Source organism: Corvus brachyrhynchos, unplaced genomic scaffold, assembly GCF_000691975.1.
Source record: "Corvus brachyrhynchos isolate BGI_N302 unplaced genomic scaffold, ASM69197v1 scaffold266, whole genome shotgun sequence".
Taxonomy (NCBI): Eukaryota; Metazoa; Chordata; class Aves; order Passeriformes; family Corvidae; genus Corvus; species Corvus brachyrhynchos.
Genome location: NW_008238633.1, coordinates 372,607 through 393,676, shown reverse-complemented (window position 1 = coordinate 393,676; position 21,070 = coordinate 372,607). Strand labels below are relative to the sequence as shown.

Sequence of the window (21,070 nt, the reverse complement as noted above, 5' to 3'; positions counted from 1 at the left end):
GTACCCCAATTCACCTTTAAGCTACAGGAGCCTAGTGTGCTCTCCAGTGAGGAGGAGTTGCATGAAAACTTTATCAATTCAAAACAGAAAGGACAAATCTGTACATTTCAGTACACTGTTGTTTGCTGTGAGAAAACTGATTTCCGTATCAGTGTGATACTCACTACGAAGAAAGGGTAATAAGACCTAATAAAGGCTTTAGCCTGAAGAGAGGCAGGTTTAGATTATACATAAGGAAGAAATTCCTCCCTGTGAGGGTGGGCAGGCCCTGGCACAGGGTGCCCAGAGCAGCTGGGGCTGCCCCTGGATCCCTGGTAGTGTCCCAGGCCAGGCTGGACATTGGGGCTTGGAGCAGCCTGGGACAGTGGGAGGTGTCCCTGACCACGACATGGGGGTGGAATGGGATGGGCTTTAAGGCCCCTTCCAACCCAAACCATTCTATGATTCTATGAAAGACCACCAGCTGCTAGAGATTAATGTTTACTGAAAAATATCCCACAAACATGTGTCAGTACCCATTTAATGGGGGGAAAATGCACACACACACAAAATCCAAAAAACCGAAAAAACAGTAGAGACAACTTAGACCATACCATGCAGAGCTTCCAACTACCTAGAGGAATATATTGCTCACATCTCTATGCACTCAAGGAATCCTGCCAACTGCTTTTTACAATTTTTGTAAGCACTCCATAGGTATCTTTACACAAAATGAACTTATGAAAGACACAAATAGCACGAGGCATATCAGAGTTTCATCCAATTTAATTTTTTTTTTGAGAATTCAGAAATAATCTTCAGGTACATGGTTCAACCTTAACTCTGAGATGACTGGGATGGAGCAGGGAGGGACATGTTGGGCATCTAGAAATCAGGTTTGCCTGAAAACAGTCCATTTAGCAGAACCTCGATGACTGATTCCCAATATTGACTTTACAAATTAAAAAAGTAACTCTTCCACCAACACTTTATTTTCACCATCTTTTGATGGAACACCGACTCCTCTCCAAAGATCCATTGTGTTAGTCTGCTGAACAGCTAAGCTACGAATAGAGACTAAAACAAACAAGGACAAAACACGGAGAGTGAAGTACTGAACAGAGCTGCTTTGCCGAAGTGTTCTCTCCCTGTCCCTATGCTATAGGGCCCTTTTGTTTCTTACTCTTCATTAAACTCTCCAAGGCCATCTCACTGGGATGCTGCAAACCCTCCCTGCAGCACTGTGCCCCTGACAATGAAGGGGGCTTCTATTTGCCATCTCATTCACTTCAACAAAAGCCATCTGTCTTCCCTGAGCATTCCCAAGGAAACATGGCACCAAAATTCAAAGTGTATTAGCTAAGAAATTACCCATGATGGCTCGAAAGCTGTACAGCCTGCTATAAATTAAAATAAACTCAACACCACCACACGTGAAAGGCAGGGCTCGCTGGGTGGCATAAGGGGCATAAGGATAACACAAGGTCCTTAAATGTTAAAATATAGATACACATATATAAACCACAAGCAAAATGAGAGATCAAATAATTTCCCATTTGAGAATTCCTGTCCCCAACAGGATGATTTATTCTGACTCCCTCACCAGCACTTATTCCCATCCCCTTCCTTCTGAAGCAACTAGATTTGTGATCCATTGCCCTCCAGTACAAGGCAGCTGAGTCTACAGCCAGACACATAGAGACATGAAAGTTGTAGCCTTCATGCTGAGGGAAAAAATGTGCTGCTTGTTTTGCAGGGTCTAAAAACAGCCACTTGCCAGTTTCCATCAGCAGAGCACACTTTGGAAGAGCAGCACGTGATGCTTTGAAGCGACACAGCAAATGCCACACAAGTCAACGGCACGTCTGACCCACGTCAGTCAGTTTTCTAGAGGCTTTCCTGGCCCCTAGAAGGTGCCCTTCCACCCCAGGACAGCCTGCTCTGGGCTACCACCCCACCTCCCACTTGAAGGTAAATCTGTAGGCTCATGTCATTCCTAAAAAAGGAAAAAACCTTCTACCAAAAAAGCTGGAGCCATGTTTCCAGCTGAAACCACCCTGGCACACACACTCTGAAGTCACTGAAATAAAGGTAAAGCTCTCAGTTTTACCAGGATTTTGTTCCATGACATCACTGTGTGCAATTATAAACTCATCTCTGTTTCACTCCAGAATGGTGCTCCATCTTAATGCGAAGCTAAGAGGATTACCTGCAGATCTAAGATGATCTCCAAAAGCCACAAGAAGTCCATGCAATGACATTCACAGCATTGTTTGCCTGCTGTCATTGTGCCACAGCCACAGCATTTATTTAGTGTGTGCAATATGGCATACAGCCTGCAAATGCTGAGAAAACCTTCAATAGTGGATGAAAACAAACAATATGAAAGCTTTAAATGAAAACCAGAACACTGTAACAAGGTGGGTTGTTCTGAAGCACAGGTTTCTACCACTAAATCCAAGGAGATGGCCAGGAACTCCCTGGAGATGCAGCTGCTCTGCTGCGCATTCTGCAGCGCATCCCTAAGAAAACACTGGGCTGGAGCCGCCTGGGAAGGTCACGGATTTCAATGTTTCATCACTATTGTCTACATGAAAATCACTTGGCAGAATGATTAAACACAAAAAAAATCTGAGTAAGAAAAACCATCAAGTTATGCATGAAAAATGAGATTATGGCATCAGAACGAAGGGCACTGCAAATATGCTGACCAGGAAATCACTTCAAAGTGAACTGTGGTAAATGTGGCTTGGCCCCACTGCTTGGGAAAGATGTATTTTCTATTTACAGTACATATCCATTTTTTTATTGTTTACACTCCATCATTCAGGCTGAAAGGGCAGAGAGAGGTGACAAGTTGGAACAAGTACATCTTGTCTGGCAGAAAAATGAGCCCCTCTGCACATTTCCAAACATGACCACCACCTTATCCTGGACAACTGCAAACACAGGCACACGTGGAAAAACAGGAATTCAAAAATTAAAGCAGCAATTAATCCATGAGAATATGGTCAGGCAGAATAAAAGGTTACTGAAATGGATAAAGTTTAATAATCTTACACTACAGACATGCAGAATGTGACATATGCTGAAATAATAATGTCTCAGAAAGGTAGTGTTTATATTTTCTACACTGATAAGGACCATCAGTGTGCGTGACTTGGACAGCCAGGACTTGACGTGTATCTTATGCCCTAGTAGCAGGCACGGGCTTGGTAGAGTGTTAGGACACAGAGTAGAAACTACTGAAAAAGGTATTTTAGTGGCAAAACCCAAATCATGCCCTGCCTGTGCTGGGCAGCAGAGGGAATGCCAGCTCAGTGAGACCCAACAGAAGGTAGGTAGTCTAAAGATTTTGTTGGTTGTTGCTCCTTGATGCAAACTCTAGCCAGCAATTCCAACCCTGCAGATGCTATCAACACCTCCGGTGGTTGCCACTGCAATGCTGAGCCCAAGGCATGAAAAGAAAGGTATTTTATTTTATCCTTTTTAAATAAAGGCATCAGGCAGCTAGACACAGCAAACATATTTTTACAATGTGCTGACCCTCAATTTAAAACACTAGAAACAGTATTTATATTTCTGGTGCAAAAAAGCCCCAGCTTCATAAAAAAGTACATAAATGTCTCACTGAGGAGCTGCAGCATTCAGGGGCTCTGCAACCTCCACCCAAGAAGGTCAGAGCCACCTTCTGCTCTAGCAAGAGCCCCAAACCTAATCTAATACTGGAAGAAAACAGTAATTCAGCCTCTTGGGTTTAGTCTACAATCCATTTCTGACTGTATTTCAGTCTCTAAGCCCCAAGGCTCGCACAAGCTGCTGCATCACCAACCCTAACTCTTCATCCAAGTGATTTTAGAGTTACTTTGTCTGTGTGCAGTCACTGCCCAGCTTAGGGCAGAGCCCACTGCATCGTGCTGGCTCAGGACCCCACACCCCGATCTTCCACACCTCCTCCTCAGCTGCTGCGTCCCTCAGACCCCGCAGGCGACTCACGCAGGTCGGAGCAGGGTCCCTTCTGTCGGCAGCTCTCCTGCAGAAGCAGCTCCTCTAGGGAAGCTGTTGAGCCCACCAGAAGGTTCCTCCTGGGACAGAGGATCTCCCCAGGACATGAGGCTCCTCCTGCACCCTCACCCCAGAGGTCCACCCCCTGCTCCTCCTTCCTGCCTGACAGTAGTACAGCTCATGGCATTTGACTGGGCTTTCTCCATTCCACAGGGAGCTGGTTAACCCTTTCCTTGGAAAAACCGCAATGCCAATTTTGCCACCTAAGGAATCCTGGTGCCTTTGCTCCCACTGCTACTACCCCAAATTCAGACAAAAACTGCACACCCTCCGTGCTGGTACCTGATGTTTTTGTCTCCAGCTTTCCCCGCCAGAAAGTTCTGCTTCAAAAATAAATACCCCTTGCAACGACCTTTCAACAGCTTCTCTGCCAGTGCTTGTTCTATGTGATAAACATCATCTCCCACTCTCCGAAGCTGCCAGTATAAAGCCAGTTTTACAAATACAAATTATAATAATTTACCATCTAATCCTGAGCCATGTAAAGGTTACTGCCATAGAAAACAAGTTGGCTCAGGCTGCCATCAGTGTTTAAAAAAATAGCTACTTAAGTCTGCAAATTGAAATATAACATCTAATTGGAATCCCCTGATTAATCATTATTCTTTGCCATCTTGGATATTGCTTTGATAAATGAAGCTTAGGAGCCTTTCAAAGTCCTAACTACCAATATTCCAGATGGCTAAGAGGTGTACACAGAGCTTCTCTGGGTACATGGAGCAATGAAGAGCTCGATGTTCTCCGTGGCTCCAGGTGCACACACACATTCCCAGTAACACCAGCCAACCATGCCGGCCACTCCCACAGTGATATTGGGTACCTCACTGGTCTCACACACACACTGGTCTCACACACACGAGATGAGGCCACAGAGCCTAAAATCAGAAGAGCCTCTTGTAGCCACTCTGAAGTTGTAGAGTCCAAGGAAGTATCCCCTAAGCTGCCCACACTGGTAGCATTCAGGCCATATCTGAAGGACTACATACCAAAACAGAGCCAACATCCCTTGTGCCAAAGGTAATAAACACTGTGATAAAGAACCACAGAGTAACAACATGGAATAACCACGTGGCTCTAGGATCACAGAATCACAGAACAGTTTGGGTTGGAAGGCACCTTAAAGATCATCTGATTGCAACCTCCCTGTAATGGACATGGACACCTTCCACTAGACCAGGTTGCTCCAAGCCCTGTCCAACCTAGCCTTGAATAACAAGGATAAAGGCAAGGAACTCCCCTGAGCCATCAAACCCATTCCATGTCTCTGAGAAGCTGCAGCATGGTTTTCAGCAAGCCCATGGTACAGAGCATGGTCAGCAGCCAGCAGATCCATGGCTGCACACACTCACCTCCCTGCAATGCCAAGGAAGCTGCTCCAGACACAGGATGAAGATAACTGCACTGCTGAGCAGTTTCTGAGGCCTTTGTGGGCTTTAAAATTATTTCTGAGTGGCTCTGGGTTGAAAGCAATGCTCTAAGAAGAGTTAAACTATCAAGCAGCAGCCCACTGGGCTGTATTTGTGGCTGATGGAGATAAAATCAGTGACAAAGATTACTGAAAATATTTCATGTAGCTGCATCCAGTCAAATACACCCCAAGTGCAGAATTTTAAATTTATGCATAAGCCTGAAACAGGTTTGTGTAACCCAGAGCTCAGACACCTCAACTTCTGCAACGCAGTATACACTCAGCAGTACTGACACCTCATCAAAATATGCTTTTAAACCTCCAAATGACAAGATCCAATACCAATTAAGGACGTGTACTCACACAGGTTACTTTCCGGTAGATTTGAGCAGCATTCTGGCATTCTGAGTAAGGGTATTCTGAGGTAGCCATTTCCAGCATGCACATTCCAAACGCGTAGACATCCACAGACTCATCGTAGTGTTCCTCATACATTTCTGGGGCCATGAATTCTGGTGTACCTACAGGGATGCACAAAGATAATGTTGATTTTTTACAGGAATCTAAACCACAAGCTTTTTCACCTGTAGGAAGTGTGCCCAGTACAACTGTGTATAGGTGCATGCGAGATTATTTCACAAGAGCTCAAGCATCCCCCAGGGAGGAAATCCAAGGCCAACACACGCACTTCCATGCTCATGGCTTGCTGGTAATAATCCAAAGGGGGGAAGCAGGGTGCGGGGGAGGGGGAAGAAAAAGAATGAAAAATTTCAAAAATGAACAAGAAAATGAGCTATAGCTCATTTCCAGCCAGTGGAAGTGGTGGAATGGTTTCTGGCCGGCTGGAGAGAAGGATGTATACAGGTCTGGGGAGGTGAAAAGGGGAGAAGAACCAAGAACCGTCACTCTTGCTTTTATCAGTGCAAATTTGAATTCTTTTGTTTCCTCCAGAGATACAGAGTAACCACCAGCAGACAGCACTTTGAAAGCCAGTAGTATCACAAATCACCTACAGAGTCATGCACAAAACATCAAACCTAATTCTGTCACTGGTTTAGTGGGACAAATCAATGAGGCTACTTACAGAATAAGGTCCTACTCAATAGGGATTAGGGCGTCAGGAATCTGATGGAACTGGGTAAATATGAAATGAAGCTCTGGGAGCTGCAGCCTGGGGAAAAGCAGCAACTTCCAACAACTACAACATTTGCACAGCAAACTACTCTGAAAAGGGGCGGCTTATCAAGCAAAACAGAAAACTATTAACACTTGGGTAATTCATTCCAGGAACTGTATCTCATACTGTAATTCATGCTTAGGAGTAATGACTAGTTTATTTCCTTTTTACATGTAGAAAGGATGAAGGAAGAGAGATCGATGCCGTGGTGTGTCAAGGGACAGGAGCAGCAAGCTGCTGGGATGCCAAAAACAGAGTGGCAAGTCTTGGACCATGAGAAAGACCCAGATAAACTCTGCCTGTCCAGCCTCAGCACCCAAACTGCTCCCAGCCCTGGCAGATCCCATCAGTGCTTTGTTATGACATCTCTGATCAGCAGCAAAAGCACAACTGTAATTAAAGTAACATACAATCAGAAAAAATAGTTCTGGCATAGAGAATTCCAGAATGGTTTGGATTGGAAGATACCTTAAAGATCATCTCATCCACCCCCTGCCACGGGCAGGGACACCTTCCACTATCCCAGGGTGCTCCCAGCCCCATCCAACCTGGCCTTGGACACTTCCAGGGATGGGGAAGCCACAGCTTCTCTGGGCACCCTGTGCCAGGGCCTCACCAACCTCACAGTAACATGTTTCTTCCTAATATCTAATCAAAATCTCCCCTTTTCCAGTTAAAAGCCATCACCCAACTCCCTAAAGAAACTGAGGAAGATCCATCCCTGGAAGAGTCCCAGACCAGGCTGGGCGGAGCTTGGAGCAAAGTGGTCTAGTGGAAGGTGTCCCAGCCATGGCAGACAAGACAATCTCTAAGATCCCTTCTAATCCAAACCATTCTAGGGTTCTAGGATTCTCTGACTTGTCCTAAACTTTCTTAATGGCAACAAAAAGGACAACCCTCGAAATTAGAGTCTGCTTTTGTACACACTTCTGAAGTAGACTCAGCCTGACTTGTGAACCAAGCATTTCTGTAAAATTAATTTTGCAAAATTTAGGATTGATCTCTTCCCTTGTCTATGTTCCTTCCACCTCGAAGACACTCATTTGTCCAGCCTTAGCAGATCAGCCAGACCCGTGTCATGGAGGCTCAGCATAGTCCCTCTCCCCCAGCTGTCACCAAGGCAGAGGCTGCTGCTCAGAAAGGGGTAACAGCTGCCACAGGGAATGATTTTGGAGCTGCTGCCTTGCTTTAGAAGGAACACAATTCAGCAGCAGCAGTGAATCTCATGAATTACAGAGCATTTAAAACAAATCTGAAAAAGTGATAGCAATAGTCTAAGAAACAAATGGAAAATTTGGCACCATTCCAAAACAAGACAAAAAATGACATTTCCCCCATTCGCTGAGGTGGAAAGGAATACCTACAAGCATCGTTCAACATAACAGACCACCTACACGTGAAGCTGTTCAGCATCCACTCAGCTGCTCTTGGCAGGAGGGTTTGCCCTGGCTGGGCTCCTGCAGAGACACTGCAAGGTCAGGCCAGCGTCGGCTCGGACGCAGCGAGGCCGGGCCTGGAGCTCAGCCATGCTGACCTCATCCCTTTGAGCCAACGTAAAATTGCAGCTACTAATATGCCTTTAAAGCCACTACCTCTGCAGAGGGTGCAGAATTACTCATCAGCAGTGTTTCCAAGCCTTCTTAATTCTCTCCTTGGAGCCGTACTACTCATGAAAACTGTAAGCTCAGTTTTATTGCCAAAATGAATGCAGCCACTTTGCCAGCATCCTACAGCCCTTCCAGTATCAAATTCCTTTCTGACATGAGTGTATTTTGATGGTGTTCTGTTCACAACTGATTCTACAAAAACCTGTATTAGTATTACTAATATTCTTACCAATATTGGTATTACTGATATTACTCCTTGTATTGGTACTACTGATACTATTCCCAGTATTGGTACTTCTGGAATTATTCCCAATATTGGTATTACTTACATTATTCCCAGTATTGTTATTATTGATACTACTCCATTATGTCCCATGAACAACTGTTATCCTGCAAAAAAAATTATCTCAAGAAATACTGACCCTCAACAGAGAAAAAGACCACCAATTACCAGAAGTTAAAAACTAGAGAAACTTAAACAAACATGAGGTCACTAAAATCATTGAGGTTAAGCAGACCCACAGCAGCCAAGCATGTACCTGAAATTTCTGTCGTTTTGACTTCACTGATCCTGGGCTCCCTATGCATTAAGGATGATACTTTTGTGCAAGTACGTGCAAAGAATTAAACAAGAATTATCCGAAAATTTGAGATTTTAAAGTAATTATTTAAGCAAGTATTGCCTGAAAGACAGGTACTATTTTCATATCTAGTCAGGGACCAGTGGTTGCCACTATCAGTTTGCCAACTTTTATTGCCTAGAATCTAATTTCCGTTAATACTGTAAGCTGAAATATGCCTGCATGCATGGTAACTCCCCCTCCCCTTCCAGACACATTCCTCAGGAATTCGCAGCAGCTTCCCAGAACCATCATCTATGGGTCTGAACAAAGGAGATTGGCTACAGAAGCTTGGGTGAAAAAGATAATTGTTTGAGAATTCAGGAAAACATTCCATTTGGACTCAAAACACTTACGTGTAATTTTTACAAGGGAAAATGTCTTCAACAGTCACTTGGAAAATGTTCTCCCAGTTCAAGTAAACCTCAGTTCTAACACTTCTCATATGGGTATTGGATATGGTATATCTGAGAATCATGGAATCACAGAATAGTTTGGGTTGGAAGGGACCTCAAAACCCATCCAGTGCCACCCCCGCCATGGCAGGGACACCTTCCACTGTCCCAGGCTGCTCCAAGCCCCAGTGTCCAGCCTGGCCTTGGACACTGCCAGGGATCCAGGGGCAGCCACAGCTGCTCTGGGCACCCTGTGCCAGGGCCTCCCCACCCTCACAGGGAAGAATTTCTTCCTCGTATCTGCTCTAAACCTGTCCTCCTTCAGTTTAAGGCCACTCCCCCTGTCCTATCACTGCAGGACCCTGCAAAATGTCCCTCTCCTGCCTTCTTGTAGAAGGTGCTGAAAGTAATTGAAGTGAAAAATTCTTTACATTTTGTACCTACTGATATTTTTTTTAGTAACTTGCAGCCTTGGCTTCAGCAGACCCCACCAGGCCAGCGTGGCAGCAGGACCAGTGCTGCAGCCTGTGCCGCAGCACTGGGATATGATGTTCCAGCTCCCCACAATGTCCCCGGAGAGGAGACCAGCACCACAGTCTCAACCTTCAGCATCAGCAGCCAGCCCCACCCCAGCACCACTGGAGGCAGAATGTATCCCAGGGTTTTCCCAGGCTTCCTTGTCAGGAAGGGCACAGGGTATCCTTCCTCTTCCCTGTGCTTTCGATTCTCCCTCCAATCAGGCACTGAGCCTGTTCTCAAAGGACACACAAGCTGCTGAACTCCTAGTGAAGGAGAGGCTGGGATTTGTGGATATCAAGTAATGTTCCATTTAAAGAGCCAAGAAAAGATTTTTTTATCATTGTGATACAGGAGGAAGGAGAAGAGGAAGTTACAATATCATTACCTACTGATTCCCATTTTTACAGTGGTATAAAGGCAACAGTCCCAAACCCACTTTAACGTCCACTACCAATCTGGAACTTAAAAACCACTAATTCAAAATGGGAAAGGAAGATGTTAAACAGACAGCCACGATACTGATCGAGGGAAGCCAAGGAGAACAGGAGCATTACCTATTACACTTTTGGCAAATGAAGCTCTCTTGAGTGTTGCCAGACCCAAGTCTCCTATTTTCACAGATCCAGTTGGTCCAGTAATAAAAATATTGTCACATTTCAAGTCTCTGTGAATTATTGGTGGAGTTCTTGTGTGCAAGAAAAGAAGACCCTTCAGGATTTGCCGACACCAACTCCGCAGGACTTTAGGTTTCATCACTTTAAATCTCTTCAGATACCTAGAGCACAACATACATAAAAGTGGGAATAAAGGAAGTGAAAACATTTTGTTAGAGATTTGAGGGGTTTAACAGCTGAAACTCCATTATGGATAAAAGCTCCTTATTAGATGCCACAAGAGCAGCACAGAAATATCCCAAAATTGAAAGAAACAGTTCTTTTCAAAGCAGGAATTAGAGCATTCAGTTTTATGGAGGATGATAATAAGCATTTTTGGTGCAAATACAACCAAATATTTTGAAGTCTAATAGCTCAGCAATTCACTGCACGCAGAGAACAGTTTTAGAATATGTTCATATATTCAAATCAGAAGAATACTGAAGTTCAATTTTAGCCACAAGACTTTGACTTTTTTACCATGCACCTGCATTTCTTTCCATTTACCTGAAGCGCTGGTTGGGAGGGGACATTTGGGGAAGATGTAGGGCCTGCTAATGCACTGGCTGAGTAGCACACTGGCTGAGTACTTCTCCCATTGGGGCTGAAAATCTGTTCCAGAATTCATGCCAACTGCTTTATATCAACCTTAACAAGACTGTCAGTATCAGAAGCTATTAATTAATATTGTTTAGGAGATAACCTAGAGCACCTTCAGCTTCTAAGAGATTCTACCATTCAAGTGCTCTTCCATTTGAAGTCCCTAACAAAACATGCAAATACAAGCACAAAACCAAGCACTAAACACACCCTGACAAATCTGAACGTCACAGGTGGAAGATGAAACACCAGAGAACAGCTTCGAGTTGCATAACCGAAACAGGGAAGCAGGCAGAGAGAGATGGAGGCCAAAATTCTGCCTGTCAAATCACTGCAGTTCAAATGCGGGGACAAATGACAGACACCAGAGAACAGCTCCATTTTTTGCTTTTATCTGGAGATGGCTTTTTTCAGCATATGAAAGTAGGATTTTGCTATAAATTTCTGCTGCTATTCTTAGCCCCCTTGCCGGGAGCGCAGTACTTACGTCTTCAGCGTTCCAGAGGTCATCAGCTCGGTAACCAGCACGATGCATCTTTTGCCTTTTGCACAGGATTCCCAGAAGTCATAAAACCTCACAATGTTTGGGTGCTGCAGACCTTTCAACATTTCTGCTTCCTCTTTAAATCTCTGCCTCTCTACTTTTGTGAGTTTTCTGTCCTATAAGCCAAAATGAGACATTATTATTAGTGATGGACAAAAATAAAGGCTCTGCATTGCCAGGGTATTCAGAATTTTAGATTTGTTTTATGCTTGTGTCAAGAGCAATTATAAAATCTTTTATGTAAGAGAGCAGCAGCATGCATGAACTAGGGCACTCGGCCTAAATCCAGCATTGAGAAGACAAAGAGATGCCTGTGCTACGCCATGCTCGTGACAGCACTAATATTTCAGGCACCATGAACACACCCGTGGCATGATGGATCAACCCTCAGCTATTTCTTCATGTTTGGGTGTTCTGAGACTCATTATCTAAGGTATTAATACCACAGAATGTCATTTCCAGGTACAAATGTTCTCACAGCCAGGACAGCTCCCACTGCCCACAGCTGCTCCTGGGATGCTCTGGCACAGACCACCAGCTGAGGTCCCTGCTCACCACACTGGGCTCCACAGCCCATCCCGTTTACCTCAGGATAAATTAAGACCATATCACCTTCCAAAAATACCCAAACACATCCATTTTTCTATGTGTTTGCTGTTCTGCTTCATTTTACAGACTTTCTCCTTTTTGGTAAAGGAAGTGTTTCCAGCTGTCCTTCAGCTTCTTCCACAGGCCGCATATGCATGGAAATTCTTTAGATTGGAAATGTGAAATGTCATGCTCTACTACTCTGGTTTTCCTAGAGAAATTTCAGGGCATTTGCCATAAGCTCCGGGCTGTGCCGTGACCCTGCCCAGCGTGTGCAGAGCCTCTCTGCCCCTCCCATGGCTCCACAGAAGCTCCAGGGCTGCCTGGACCTCACCAGCACATGGAGACCTCCAACAGGCAGCTCAGACACTCCCTCCGACCTCTTAGGATGACGAAACAGAGCAGCAGGGGAGTTCCACCCCAGTCCCCACAATCGTGCCTGCCTGGTTTGCTCCCCTTGGCCAAAGCGTTGCCCACCCCTGCCCTAGAAACGGAGCTTTTGGGATCTTTAGAAGGTACTCTTACTCAGAGAACCAAACCCTCGCCAATCACCAAGATTATTTAGTTCATATTTTAACCTCAGACATCTTCCTTTTCTCAAGTCACTTAGGCACATCTACAGGAGCTGCACTCCTATGTACACGGAGTGAATTAAGTGGGAACACAGCTGACTTGTAGCCAAGATGCAAAAGGATCAGCCACTGCCATTTCTACAGCTGCCCTCACCCACAACCCCAGACAGCTCAAGATGGGAACGAGAATTCCCACAGCTACAAACAAGTCAGCCTCACACAGAGACTTCGTCAGAGGAAACACAGGCTTGGAACCGTGATGAGGCTCTTGGTGGATGACAAAACCCTGCCACGGTGCTGTGTGTGCCTGGGGGGAGTTTTTCCCCTGGTACTGGGGCTGTTGAGGGGTTTCTCCGTTCCCTTTGCAATCCGTGGAGCAGCATCAGAGCAAACCCTGCCCAAGCAGCAGCAGCAGCCCTTGGGATGGGCAGTGCAGGGTGCCCTGTGGTGACCAGGCCTGGGTCCCAGGGCAGCCAGGAGCACCCCATGCCCCACAGGGACAGCGGCACACAGAATGCCCACAGCCGAGCCAGGCAGCACCCCTGCTGCTCTGCACCAGCTGCCTTTTCCCTAAAGAAAAAAAACCAGGCTGTCTAACGAGTCAGGCAAGAAGAGCCACAGAATTGCTCTCAAATCCATCACTTCTTCCCTACTGCTGAGTTTCCATCTAATTTAAAACCTGTAGAATAAATCAGACACACTGCTGTTAGGGAGAGGGAGCAAGTCCCTGTGTAAGGCAGGAAGAGCAGAGTGGGAGCTGGCAGAGAAAAGGAAAGGTGGCCACACAGATCCAGCAGATTTGCAAAAACTTTCCAAGTAAAAAAAAGAAAAAAAAAGATTACCACAGTCCTTGACTCTCATTTCCAGGTTTCTGAGCACTGTGAGAACTTTTCCACTGCTACTTTATTGGTAACTTTTAAAACTATCCTTCAGCAGACTATATAGACTATATATTCTGTATAATCTCCATATTATGAGCAAGGGTCATTTTGGCAACTGCAACAAAGTGATTCTGGAAGACAAATGTGTGTTTTATTTGTAATTACAGTGGACTAAAATCCGGATTTTTTTCCTCAGACTGATATCTGAGCATTGTTTTCCAGCTGGAGAGGCAAGGCAAGGGCCAGGACAGAGCTGCCACGCCTGCGGCTGCAGCCTCCACCACAGGAGGGGTCTCTGGTGCCATTAGGGCTCAATCAGCCTCCTCTAAATTCCTCCAGGCTGAACCTGACACGAGTCGCTGGCGAAAACATAAACTGATTCTAAAAAGGCTTAAGGGTTGAAGTGTTTTCTACTCTGAAGCAGCAGAAACACCTGTTTAACTGCATGACTCACTCAGGGTTTAATCCAAACCCAAGAAACCTTCACTGGGGTCACAGACATTTATTCCCCATCATATAATCCACACAAGGTAAAATGTCCTCATCCCGAAGCTAAGGGTGTAAGCCTGAAACAACCTCCAGGCATTACATTTTAAGATAGAGAACAGGATTGTTTGGAAAGGTCATGACAAAGAAAGGTAAAAATAGACTCATTGAACAGTTTGGGTTGGAAGGGACCCTAAAGATCATCTGATTCCAACTCCCTGCCACAGGCAGGGATACCTTCCACTAGACCAGGTTGCTTCAAGCCCCATACATCCTGGCTTAAATCCACTCAACCGGATTTAAGGCATCCTTTGCATAACTCAAATTTATCAAAATTTGGACGAATAAATTGAGTTTCCAGATTCATCCAAGGAGTCACAATCTCCGTGCTCTCTGATGCAGCAGATGTTTTCAGCTGCTGGACAGGAATCTTGGGGATGCCAAGTTATACACAACAGCCCTGGTCCTCCTTGGTTTCCCACATCTAACAGTGGCATCACAGGGAGTGACAAACCAGTTCAGTGCTCTGTCTGCTACACTGCATTCAGGGCACTACTGCTACCCTGGCCTTCCTCCAGACATGAGCTGGAGGAAAACATTCTTCTCAGTGTGATTCAGGTGATACCAGTATCAGTTTGCAGGTACTGACACACTGTCCCTCATTTTAAGACATTCACATCTCTTGGCTTTTTCCCTCCTTGCTGGGACACAGAGTCCAGGCTCCAGAGGTGACATTGTAATTCCATTTCAAAGAACTGAAAGCTGCTCAAGTCCACTACTCAGCACCAAGGTAAGATAAGATGCAGCCACAGCTGGGCAACCTGTGCCAGGGCCTCACCAACCTCACAGTAACATGTTTGTTCTGTGAGACGGCTGTGGCTGCCCCTGGATCCCTGGCAGTGTCCAAGGCCAGGCTGGACAGGGCTTGGAGCAGCGTGGGACAGTGCAAGGTGTTCCTGCCCATAGCAAGGGGTGGACAAGATGGGATTTAAGGTCTCTTCCAACCCAAACCATTCTGTGATTCCATGAATTTCTGAATAGCACTTTACAGCCTCAATCTCTGTAAATCCCACAACCATTCAAACTGGATTAACATGATGTTTGCCACAGGAAGATAGGATATTCACTTATTTGTATCTATAATCAAAGTTCTGCTAATCCAACACATGTATGTTCTCTGCTTCTCCCTACTCATCACAGGCAGGACAAAAAAAAAAATGCCTCTCTCTGCTAATATAAAATTTATCCCTTCATTAAGTTCCTTAGTGGGGAACACCAGCAAAGACAGGAATTAGTTAAGTAAATGTGTTAACAAAAGGAAAGGGAAAACTTACAAATTAAATTTCTGGAATGGCACCCAAATTAACAGCAGGAACATGTTCAGTTAGTCATCCCCAAGCATCATTTCCTCCAGGTTGTAACATATGGGCTCTGACTAAGGATCTGAAAATTATACAAGCAGGAGATTGGCTTTCACCTGAGCCTTCAGAAGATTTCCAAGATTAACAAACGAGGTCAAGTTTCTTGCCTAATTCCTTGTGAGGGGCAAACAGATTTGGGAATCAACTCCATTCCCCCCCCATGAAGAAAGGGGTTCTTTCAAACAAGACTACACAAATTTTTCACAATCAATGCATAGAACCCTGGAGGAGCAGGGTCTGGAGCACAGCTGTTGCCAACTAAAAGCTGCTTTGTAGTTTCTCAGAATTTTTAAAATATTCTCCTTTTAAAGTCTTGAATTTTCACTAATGTTAAAAAAATTTAAACTACTTTAAACACTTGGATATCTTACCTACTTCCTGGCCTAAGGGCTTCTGTGTCTAGCTAGCCAACAAATACTGTTTTCTTGAGAGTTTTGTTTTGTTTTAAAATTCTTAAATAGCTGCATTTACTGATGGTTATTTAATTTTATCTCATTTTGAACAGATGAAGGCCTGTCTGTAGGGCAAGTAGGAGCATTAGGTCAGCAAATGAGGCCAGGGCTCACCTCCGTCACACAGAAGCTCTAACATCCCTGACCCACATCAGTGATGAAGAAAGAAAAACCAGAGGCACTTCTGACCCAGAGACAGAAATCAAATACCTACATCAGCAGAACGAACATCTGTTCAGATTGTTACATTTTCACATCTACATTCCAAGTACGTACTTTTGCTCATGTACCACAGCTACACTTCTAATCAGAGATGGCCTCGAGTACGAAATCAGTCATGGGACCCACTGCCAGCTGTGGAGCTGCCTGTCCATGGATTTACGGACAGGAGCACAGTTCTGCTCCCATGCACCAGCTCTGTGTCTTTAGTGTTATCCTGCCTATGCAATACATGTTTTATAGCATCCAGGACCTTTCATTCCCACACCCTGTACACTCAGTTATAAGCACTTATCACTTGGAGCAATCCTAAAGGATAAAATCCCCTCTCTGTGAACAAACAGCAGATGCCATCAGACAACTTGCAAATCAAGAAAAAAAATTTTACAGCTTCATTCCGTATCAGAATCCAGCCAACATTCCTCTTCACTAAGTCACCCTCAGCGAAGTTACAACCTGCTATTTGTCAGCGGCGCTAGTGAAGCGCAGGGAGATTTCCCAGGGGGAACTCATTTTCCAAAGGCATAAAAGCAGTCCTTGTCCCCATGGATACTCACAATTCAGTGAACAGGAGCTATGGAACAGGCTGAGGAAGATTTACTTATTTGCCTGAGTCATTGCTAGAAATCTATGGAAAATTAGGAGTTCAATTCAGACCTTTATGGCTAAATTTGGCAAGGTAGAAAAGGCTGAGCATGCTTTTTTGCTGGATGCAATCATACCTTGCTGTTTTCTAAATTGATTAAGGCACATGTCAAAGCCCTACAGCAGAGTAATGCTGGGATTCACACCTTCTACTGAACTTCAGCAGCTCATCCTGCAAGGGCAGGAAGAATGGGAGTCAATATCCCAAATCTCCAATCCCAACTCAAGCACCACAAAAACACCCAAGAAACCCAACACCACAGACAGAGCATGCTTTTTATAGATGAAAACCTCCCAACAACATGGGCAGAGTGTGTTTTACAGGTGAAAACCTCCCAGCATAACCACACCATGACAACCAATGCTTAAACAAAAGAAGTTCTTTGTCATGAGCAATTGAATTAATTTCAGGTAGCACCTCCTTAACTTCCTTAATTACCAGTGCTTCACAGGCTTCACTTAAGCTTGTGATTGCATATGAAATACCAAAACAGTTCTGACTTGCCTCACAAAACACCTTTTTCAAAGGAAACTCAGAAATCAGTGTGTGAAAAAATCTGGACAAACTGTGACACCAGATCCCCTCTGAAAGGAAAAAGCCCTCACCACAAAAAAACCACTCCAGGCATGTCATGAGAACCTGGTGTTTCAGTATTTTCTGGAATCCCTTCTGAGCCCAACATTCACTGAAGTTTAAGCAGCAATTAATTGTGTTTTAAAAAACAAGGTTTTGCTTCACCTACTTCCTGTAACCCATAAACGCAGTAACTGGGCAGGAAAATTACCCTCATTCCAGTGCTGGACTTGTCAGCACAGGAGGGATGCTCCAGCCATCCCTTGGAGGCTCAATCCTGGACTGGCCCACAGCAGGAGTGGAGGGAGACATTTCAGTGCTGCTGCCTAAAAAAATCACCTTCAGAGAGGTGGAAAGGGAGGACAAGAGCCAGAGAGATTCCATTGCCTTTGAAGGGCTGTGCTTCCCAGTATGCTGTGACCATCAAAACCTGTCCCAGCACCAGTCCAGCAGCAGGGACTTGCACGCTGAGAGGAGCTATCCCCTTTGTGCTTCTTCCATCTTACCTCCTTACTCTAGGGCAGTTTTCAAATTAACTTATTTTATAGGTATGAAATCCCCTTAAATTTTCTGGTCTGGTGGAAGGTCATGGGGGTTGGAAGATAATCTCTGAGGTCCCTTCCAACTCAAACCATTCAAGGATTCTGTGACTCTCTTTTCTGTGTGTTTGCTACACAGATACGGTATTTTTCCTAAAGAAGAGAATGCCACCCCTTGCCCACCAGAGACCCTGCCAGAGAAGCTCCTACCACCCTCTGCAGCCTGCCAGGAGGCACCCAAACCATGCTCTGTTATCAAACAGTGTTCAAACATTAATTCTCCCTTGGCCAATGAGCTTCACCAACCAAAATTAACACAGTACAAAGAATTAGCAGAACAAGCAGAGTTTGATTTAGCTTTGCTCTGGCAAATTTAATCTTGAGGTAGCATTCGATCCTGCCTTTCTAACAAGCAAACAGCATTTTCATCCTATTATTGCTACCATTTCCCATCTTGTTATAACCTAGAAATTGCATACTTCAGCCTGTGAAACACCCTGAAATATTCTTACCAGTGAATTAATCATAATTCACCAGCAACCCTAAGCAGGGAACAGGATGCTCAGTTGGTCTGAGATTGTGGTTTAGGAATGGTACTTCCCGGTTTGGTTCCTCCACAGGGACTCTCCAAGCTGCTTTCTCTCCCTCCCCTGTTTCCCCCTACCCTCTGTGGCGGGATGAAGAGTAGAAGATGTGTTTTCTGCCTCTCAAATAAAGCCCTTGGACTGTGTTGCATTTGTCAGTGAACCCAAAGTTAGGCAGCCTTACCAGTCCTAGAAGATACCCATGGAACAGCCCCTTCAGACTTTGTAATGGCATCCCCTTAAGGGTGGGTCGTCACAGTCTTCAATTATAGACTAATTAATCTAAATTACACTTATTTTAGGAAACTACCTCAAAGAAGTTCAAATTAGTAAGAAAACCACCACAAACCCACAAGACACCCCAAGATTCCCCACCAAACCAGACATATGGAGTAAACTGTAGGCGAGATTTTCAGAGTTCCTCAAATCATTGCTCCTACACACAGTGAATGTACCTCTAATGTGATCACTCGTCTCACAAAATCACCACGTGTCACATAAAAGCAGCGCTCAAAAGCCATTTCTCACTTGCTTCTGTGCTGAGCCCAGGAGAGCACTGAGCATAGAGATCCTCTTGGTCACAGAACCATAGAATCCCCTGCATTGGGAAGAACCCCTAAGGATCACTGAATCCAACCCCTGCCCTGCACAGACCCCCCAGCAACCCCATCCTGGGCATCCCTGGCAGCGCTGTCCAAACACTCCTGGAGCTCTGGCAGCCTCAGGGCCGTGCCCATTCCCTGGGGAGCCTGGGCAGTGCCCAGCAGCCTCTGGGGGAAGAACCTTTCTTGATATCCACCCTAACCCTCCCTGGCCCAGCTCCATGCTGGTTCACTCAGGTCCTATCAATGATCAGCAGAGGGAAGAGATCAGTGCCTGCCCCCTTTCCTGCTCCTCCGGAGGAAGGTGCAGACCACAATGAGGTCTCTCATCATCACCATTATCATCACCATTATCAGCCTCGCTGGGCAGAGCTGCAGCAGATACCTCCAGCTCCCTGTGCAGGAGAACATCTTGTACCATCCATGTCTTTTATCACCCCAATGACTGCAGCCTTACTGAGCTGGACATATTTTATCTTGCTCCCAGTGAAGAGTTGTCCTGGTGCCAGGCAAGCATGGAAAACTTGCCCACACAGCCTTCAGTTCAACATCTCAGAACTTTTCACACCCTTGTTTCCACAAAACATGTAAGACTGACCAAGTTCATATGTGCCTTTATACAGTCATGCTGGACTTAATTACACTGAGGGATAGGAATGTAAAATAGCTAGAAAACAGAAAAGTGATGTGTCCTTGCACAGATCTTAAATTAAACTCTAAGAGTGGCTTAATGGATCCTGGAGAGAAACTTTCTCAGCTCTTCCCTCACACTGTGGCCTGCTGAGCCTCCTACACCAAGTCATTTAATGCTTCTGTGCCCACGGTTTGCATTTCTAACGCACACAGAAAAAAGGATGAGGAGTTCCTCGGTGCACCCTGGAGATCTATGGAAGAGCAGCACCCTAACCAGCAGTATCAAGAGCTCTTCTCATCCCAACCTACTTCTAGTTTTAGCTAGGGACCTTTGGGGGGAAAATACTGGAAAATATTCTTTTAACATAATTTGCTCTTTCTGCTTTTAAAAAGACATCTTTGCAGAGGGCCAGATAATTGCAAATATCCAACTCCCCGGGAAATGTCCAAGACCAGGCAGGACAGGTCTTGGAGTGACCTGGTCTAATGGAAGATCTCCCTGCCTATGGCAAGGGGTGGAACAGGATGAGCTTTAAGGTCCCTTCTAACCCAAACCATCTTGTGATTCCTATAAACACCCGGAAAGTCTTGAGCCTCAGAGGCCCTGAAGCTGCTCCAGGAACACTCTGCTCTGGTTCCAGCCCTGCTCCACAGCATGCAGCACCCAAGAAAGGACCAACTGCTCACTGCTGCTGCTGGAGGTAAAATTCAAAAGAAAAGATGTGTGGGAAGAATATAGCGTGGAGATGAAGGAAAAAGCCAGTAGCCCATTCTTTCTGCTATAACAACTCAAGAGACTGGACAAGCATTCCTTGCAGCAATGCTTGCAAAGCTCTGGGAAAGTGAGGAGAGGGACTTTTCACTGTCACAAAGCCACTCTTCAGATTGGGGTATCCCAGCTCCTAAACGTTTAACAGAGCCATGTGTCTGGAGTTTGGAAATGCCTTCCTGGGAACCTTTCTAAGTGCTGAAAGGAGCTGTCACTTCTGGTGCATTCCTAACACCACTTGACAACCTGTTAGGAAACACCCCACGGCAAACGCTGCACTCCCGGACAGGATACATTCATCGCAGTCTCCCATAATAGGTAGGAATTAAGCTGAAAGCATCACATTGTAACAAAATAGTTCCTTTTTCTTCCTTTTCCCTCCTGCAAAGCTTGACATTCTGTAGCCCTGCTCAAAAGAGTAATGGGAGCTCGTTAACTAAAACACACTAAGAGTTAAAAATTGAAGTCCCCATCCCTCGGACAGCAAGGCATGAAAGAGTAACATCAACATGGGTATGTGAGAAACAGATCTGGGCCA

The 21,070-nt window shown here is 45.2% G+C and overlaps 1 protein-coding gene across 1 annotated transcript in view; it reads right to left on the bottom strand.

Moving 5' to 3' along the window:
- The window catches only part of WNK2 (WNK lysine deficient protein kinase 2), a 104,592-nt gene that overhangs the window by 55,466 nt on the left and 28,056 nt on the right, over positions 1–21,070 (bottom strand). The window contains exons 2-4 of the mRNA XM_017737284.1: positions 11,511–11,683; positions 10,325–10,545; positions 5,816–5,973 (exon numbers count right to left, since the gene is read on the bottom strand). Of these exons, the coding sequence (XP_017592773.1) occupies positions 5,816–5,973; positions 10,325–10,545; positions 11,511–11,683 (552 nt within the window). The remainder of the gene's footprint in view (positions 1–5,815; positions 5,974–10,324; positions 10,546–11,510; positions 11,684–21,070) is intronic.